A 7,713-nucleotide genomic window follows, 5' to 3' on the forward strand; every position below is an offset into this window, starting at 1 on the left:
TTGATTTTGATTAAGAATGTGTGGTGTGGGCTCTCCAACCTCCATATTACCTATGAGGAATCTTGACATATCATGCTTTATGCTTGCTGTAACCAATCTGGGATGAATGATAAGCTTCATATTGAATCCTAATGGTAAACACACAAATGTTCATTATGTTGAATTGTGTTGGTTGACCAATTCTTTCCAATATGTGAGCATCTCATCATCTTTCTTAATTGTAAGCATTTTAATTATTCAAGTCTTTTAGTTTTCAAGCAATCACAACCCCCCCCCCCCCCCCCCCTCATTTTAGTTTAATTAAAGTTAAATTAGTTTTATTACACTAGTTTTATTGGATTGCATTTGTGATTGAATACAACAATTTTCCCAATGAGCGATACCTCTTTTTATCATTATATTACGTTTTATTTGCAAACAAATGGTGTAATTTATTTGGTGGACTTGTCATCCCATCAAGTCTACCATTATGAGATGTCACCTTGACATTCAATCAAATTGGAGTCCAATGACTATTGAACCCTTCAATGAAAAAAAAAATTTAATTCTTAAATATTTATTATAAATTATATTTTGTAACATTTTATCAAACTTTGTAGAGTTTAATGCATTGTAGGAAAAAATGATAGAGTTGTATAGATTGTAAAAAGATGATGTAATAATCCATTAAATTTTATGAAATTCAATAGATTTTGGATGCTCTAAGACTCGATAAAACAAATGAAAAAATATTTGTATACATTAATGAGTGAATTAATGAGTGAAAGAGTATATTCCAATTTATTCTAGTTTCTTAAATCTTAAATAAATTAATAGTATTGATACTGAAACTTAAAATATTATAATAATATATATACCATATATTAATTTTAGGAAAGAAAGAATATATAATATATAGTCCACTAATTCAATAGGTGGTGGCAGATAATATGAAGTTATGGGCATATAAACCAACCTCTCCTTTTGTCGATCCATAACCTATTTATTTCACGTCCACATCCCACAAAACTATATCACGAACATACCATGACCAAACACATAATAAACCCATAAAAATCATTCACAGCCATATATATATATATATATATATATATATATATATATATATATATATATATATATATATATATATATATATAATCCTTAAGTTTTAATACATGTAAAAACTCAAACTCACTCCACAAGTGTGAAAAATGAAAAGCATCGTATTCTGCAATTATGAATAAGTTGTACTTTACTGGAATAAGGCATAAACTTATTATGTCTTGTATGTTCAAAAGGCCTTTATAAGGTATCAAAGGTTTCTCCCAACTCTGTTTTAAACCAAAGACGACTCAACTTCTTCCCCACCCCTAACCACCACCACCACCACCGCTGCCACCAGGGAGTGGAGGCGGTTTTGCCAGATGGCGAGGAATGAATGGATCAATGGGTATTTGGAGGCGATATTGGATGTGGGAGCAAATATACAGAGCCAAAAAGGTGTTGATACGAAGATGAAGATAGAAAAGCTTCAAGACAACGTGAAGCGTGATAAACACTTCAATCCCACTAATTACTTTGTTGAAGAAGTAGTTAATAGTGTTGATGAATCTGACCTCCATAGAACCTGGATCAAGGTCTAATCTTTCAATTCCCTACATCTCTTTTAATTCGTATATATGTATATACCTTCCAAATGGTCATATAAATTATATTATTTAGATAGTCGTTCATGTTTTATGACATGAATTTTAGTGTTTGTTGTATAAAAAAAATCGTGTGGTTTATGTGTATATGAGGCGAAGGCATAAGTATTGTATATCCTGTTTTTCAAAGTGAGAGCGCATGCAATAAATATTTTATTTGTACAATAAATAATTATGCATAGATATTTACTAACTATTGAAATGAAAATTTGAGATATATGCAGGTAATTGCAACTAGGAACACTCGTCAAAAAAGCAATAGGCTCGAAAATATGTGCTGGCGAATTTGGCATCTTACCCGTAAAAAGAAGCAGGTTCCTCCCCCTAACCTTCAAAAGACAATCGTTATATTCGTAATAATAAAATAAAAAAAAGAATTTAAAAGGATAAAATTGATTTTCGTCTAAAAGTTCGTTTTTTTCCTTGATAAAAAGCGTTTAGACATCTATATGATATTTAAAAGCCCATAACCTTTCGGAGACAAACTCAACTTTTACGGTGTTGTTTTCTTGTTGACTTAGCATTGTGATGAATTGAATTTTATAATATTTAATAGATTGTCGTACCTATTTTACTTTGTATACAACTTTTACTCATTAATTCATATTATGCATTATTCGCTATAAAGGTTAATATGTTTAAAAAAAACATTTTTTCGCATCAAAAAATTTAATGGCTATGAAACTTTAAATCTATTCAATGTTAACTTGCATCTTATTAGGGTTGGTTTAATCCACTGAATGAACTTGGAGGATAATCCACAATATATATATATATATATATATATATATATATATATATATATATATATATATATATATATATATATATATATATATATATAATTTGTCCGAATCTGTCGTTTTTTTTCCATTTTCTAAAATATTTTTAAAACCGACAGATAGCTTTAGAAGATACACAAAAGCTAACAAAGCGTCGCATTGAACGAGAGAAAGGTCGCAATGATGCTGCAGAAGATCTTTCAGAGCTCTCAGATGGCGAAAAAGAAAAAGGTGAAGTCATGCCAGTCAACAAGATTTCAAGAATAAACTCTGAGATGCAGATATGGTCAGATGTTGTTAATCAATCCCGACAACTTTACATCGTCCTCATCAGGTATTAATTAGAATAATAATCTATTTTTTTCAATAAAAGATGATTAATTTATGAATTATGATGATGTGAAATGCTTGTTAACTCTTATAGCATTCATGGGTTGGTACGAGGTGATAACATGGAGTTGGGGCGGGATTCTGATACGGGTGGTCAGGTGAAATATGTGGTGGAACTTGCACGAGCATTGGCTGACATGGAAGGAGTTATCAGGGTTGATTTATTAACTCGACAAATAGCATGTACAGATGTTGATTATGGTTATGGAGAACCCATTGAGATGCTCTCGTGTCCACCGGAAGGTTCCGGAAACTGTGGGGCCTACATTGTTCGTATCCCTTGCGGACCTCGTGACAAGTAATTTCTCTTCATGTGTTACAACTTTTTGTATATCTATAGTGGATTAATGAAAGTACATTGCTATTTCTTACATTGAGCCCTAACTTTCAAGCTTTTCTCAGATATATATTCAAAGAGTCGTTATGGCCTTACATCCCGGAATTCGTTGATGGAGCTCTAAGTCACGTCGTAAACATGGCAAGATCTTTAGGAGAGCAGTTTGATAATGGGAAGCCAGTGTGGCCCTATGTGATTCATGGCCACTATGCAGATGCAGGTGAAGTTGCAGCACGTTTATCAGGCTCCCTAAATGTGCCTATGGTGCTCACAGGACACTCACTTGGAAGGAACAAGTTTGAGCAGTTGTTGAAACAAGGGAGGCTTTCTAAAGAGGATATTAACTCAACTTACAAGATAATGAGGAGGATTGAAGGTGAAGAGTTGGCATTAGATGCTGCTGAAATGGTGGTCACTAGTACGAGGCAAGAGATTGAAGAGCAATGGGGTTTATATGATGGTTTTGATGTTAAGCTTGAGAGGAAACTTAGGGTTAGAAGAAGAAGAGGAGTCAGTTGTCTTGGACGATACATGCCTAGGGCTGTGGTAACATCACAATCTTTTCACCATTTCACTTTATTATACTCAACTCTCGATCTCTCATCTAAGCAAAAGACGTGAATGCCCTCTTATCCTCATCATCGAAAATAGTCCTATAAAGCTTTTTATGTCCTTTATTAATAAGTACCAACTAAATGTTGATCTAGACTAACATTTTTTTTTTATCATTGACAATATAGGTAATACCACCAGGCATGGACTTCAGTTTTGTCAAGGCCGAAGACATAGATTCACCAGAAGGTAATGGGGATCTTCAATCAATAATTGGGCGTGACAAAGCCCAAAATAAAAGGGCAGTACCTCCAATATGGTCTGAGATTATGAGGTTTTTCACAAATCCACACAAACCCATGATCCTAGCATTGTCTAGACCAGATCCCAAGAAAAATGTCACCACTTTGCTTAAAGCTTTTGGAGAATGTAAGCCACTTCGAGAACTAGCAAACTTGGTATGACTTATATCAGTCTATTACATACATAATTATATGTCAATATGCAAAAATAAAAGCTAAAATATGTTTGGAAAATTATTAATTGCAGACACTTATACTTGGGAACAGAGATGATGTAGAAGATATGTCGAGCAGTAGTGGGGTTGTTCTTACCACAGTCTTGAAGCTAATTGATAGGTATGATTTGTATGGACAGGTGGCATATCCAAAGCATCATAAGCAAGTTGAGGTACCTGAGATATATCGTCTAGCTGCAAAAACAAAGGTAACAAACAATCAATAAAAATTAGTTGTTATATAGAGGTGTTTTTTTATTACTTTATATGACATACTTCTTTCTTGAAGGGTGTTTTCATCAATCCAGCTCTAGTGGAACCATTTGGCCTGACAATCATAGAAGCATCAGCTTATGGTTTACCAGTTGTTGCTACAAAAAATGGTGGGCCCGTGGATATACTCAAGGTACACCTTTGAATAACTTCAAATAATTACCAGAAAGCCATATCTAACAAAAACTCATGGTTGACTCAGGCACTAAATAACGGTCTTCTAGTGGACCCACATGACCAAAAAGCCATTGAAGATGCTCTATTGAAGCTTGTTGCAGACAAAAACCTATGGGCCGAGTGCCGAAAGCGTGGCCTGAAGAACATCCACCGGTTTTCATGGCCGGAACACTGCCGGAATTACCTCTCCCACCTTGAACATTGTAGAAACCGCCACCCCACCACCCGTCAGAAGATCATACCTACCAAAGAAGAACCGATGAGTGAATCATTACAGGGTGTTGAAGATCTCTCTTTAAGATTCTCTATAGATGGTGAAATTAAGTCCAATGGAGACCTAGATCCAGCAATTAGACAGAAAGAACTAATAGAGACCTTAACTAAAATGTCTACCAATAGAAAACCAAACCCTAGTTACAGTCCAGGAAGAAGGCAAGCATTATACATAATAGCTGTTGATTCTTATGATGCCAATGGGGACCCCACAGAGACCATGTCAATGATAATAACAAATGTTATGGAACTTGCAGTTGGAAAGCCTGGGGAGATTGGGTTTATATTATTGACAGGGTTGAGTTTACAGGAGATAAAGGAAGTATTGAAAAGATGTGAAGTGAATATAGAGAGTTTTGATGCATTGGTTTGTAGTAGTGGAAGTGAACTATATTACCCATGGAGAGATCTTGTAGTTGATGAAGACTATGATAACCACACTGAGTACAGATGGCCAGAAGAGAATGTGAGATCAACAATAGTAAGGATTGCTAGGCAAGAAAATGAGGAGGATGACAACATGGTGGAACAAATAAAGACATCAAACTCAAGTTCAAGGTGTTACACATACATAATCAAACAAGGAGCTAAGGTATTATATTTATATATGTGACTAACTAATAAAAGTAAGTTGTTGTTTTTTACTTAATATAAATTAATAGTAATAATCACAATCATAAATATATGTATTTAGACACGTAGAGTTGATGATCTGCGTCAAAGGCTACGAATGAGAGGTTTTCGTTGCAACACTGTCTTCACACATGCTGCAAAAAAATTAAATGTGATACCATTATTCGCATCAAGAGCTCAAGCATTAAGGTATACAACATAATTTTGTGACTATGTATTAATCGACTTTTTTATTTACATATAGGCTTGTAGTTACTATATTGTTTCAATGAATGTATAATGCAGGTATCTATCAGTTAGGTGGGGGATGGATCTCACAAAAATGTTTGTATTTGTGGGAGAAAAGGGGGATACAGACTATGAAGACCTCCTTGTTGGCCTTCATAAAACCATTATTCTAAAAGATTCAGTGGAATATGGAAGTGAGAAGTTTCTTCGTAGTGAAGAGAGCTTCAAGAAGGAAGATATGGTCCCTCCAGAAACCTCTAACATTGCCATTTCAAAAGGGTATGAAATCGATGATATCAGTGAAGTTTTGGGGAATATTGGGATCAACTGACTTCTTTGTAACTATATTTTTCTACATTAATTGCATTCCATGTATAGGAAGGACATGGATATATGTCATAGATACAATAAGTAGCATTTACATTGTAATTTACATAAAAGAAATAAATAATACACATAACTATATTCAAACATGTCGATGATCATAATAGAGTGCTTGCATAAAACAATACCAAAACCATGTACTTGTTACAGAGTCATTTTGGCTTCCCGACTTTGACTAATTGGCAGGGCATGTCTGATTTAGGTCAGCAGAGCCAGAGACCGAGATGGTGGGTGAGTTGAGAAGAACGAAGCAAATATTCACAAAAATATCGCACTTCTTTAACAAAATAAAAAACCATTTATTTCCAAACGAAATATTTTTGTATATAAAATAAAAAAAATACATATGAAAGTTTCTTTTGTTATTTGCATGTTTTGTTAGTTTGAAAAATAAAATAGTAAAACAAAACTATATTTCGTGATTAATGATTATATACTTGTTAGTATTGTCAATATATATATATATATATATATATATATATATATATATATATATATATATATATATATATATATATATATATATATATATATATATATATATATATATATATATATATATATATATATATAGGGTTAGGTTCAATGGAAAATGAACAATTAGGGCAACATATGTTGGAACCAATGATCAAGTGACACGTGTCCATTTCTTTATTCATAAGCAATCTACTATGGAAGTTATTTATGTAGTTATTCCAAAATGATGTGTTGTCATGCTTTCATTGGTTTCAACATGTGTTGCCCTAATTGTTTATTTTCCATATAACCCTTCCTTATATATATATATATATATATATATATATATATATATATATATATATATATATATATATATATATATATATATATATATATATATATATATATATATATATGGGAGGGCTCAATTGAGAAAAAAATGTTGAGAACGAAGGAATGAATCTGAGCGACTCATTTCGAATTTGCCGCTTTAGCACTCCAGCATACCAGGCCGAAGGAGCATATATATATATATATATATATATATATATATATATATATATATATATATATATATATATATATATATATATATATATATATATATATATATATATATATATATATATATATATATATATATATATATATATATATATATATAGGGTTAGGTTCATGTGAGACGGCCTAATTTTGTGAGACCGTGAGACACATTTTTTTTATTTATTTTTATTTTTTTTATTTTTTTTAGTTAATTCAAGTTCCGAAAATAATATTTAAAAAAAAGATTTTTTTGATTTTTCCATTTATTTTGCATTTTAAAATTATTTTTAGAATATGTACAGTGTTATTTAGAATATTTCACGTATTTTTCAAAAAAAAAAAAAACGGGATTTTTTAATTTTTTTTTAATTTTTTTAGTTAATTCAAGTTCCGAAAATAATATTTAAAAAAAGAATTTTTGGATTTTTCCATTTATTTTGCATTTTAAAATTATTTTTAGATTTGGTCTCACGGTCT

At 31.9% G+C, this 7,713-nt stretch overlaps 1 protein-coding gene across 1 annotated transcript; it reads left to right on the forward strand.

Annotated features, from left to right (window-relative positions):
* The first annotated feature begins 1,165 nt into the window (after positions 1-1,165).
* ATSPS4F (Sucrose-phosphate synthase family protein) lies at positions 1,166-6,323 on the forward strand. The gene is made up of 11 exons (XM_079005447.1): positions 1,166-1,619; positions 1,913-2,002; positions 2,590-2,804; positions 2,895-3,158; positions 3,263-3,743; positions 3,938-4,207; positions 4,299-4,475; positions 4,556-4,672; positions 4,742-5,581; positions 5,684-5,811; positions 5,908-6,323. Exons 1-11 carry the CDS (start codon positions 1,407-1,409, stop codon positions 6,179-6,181), a joined length of 3,069 nt encoding a protein of 1,022 aa, XP_078861573.1. The 5' UTR covers positions 1,166-1,406; the 3' UTR covers positions 6,182-6,323.
* The last annotated feature ends 1,390 nt before the right edge of the window (positions 6,324-7,713 follow it).

Source organism: Lactuca serriola, chromosome 6 (genome assembly GCF_051521515.1).
Source record: "Lactuca serriola cultivar US96UC23 chromosome 6, Lser_US96UC23_V15, whole genome shotgun sequence".
NCBI lineage: Eukaryota > Viridiplantae > Streptophyta > Magnoliopsida > Asterales > Asteraceae > Lactuca > Lactuca serriola.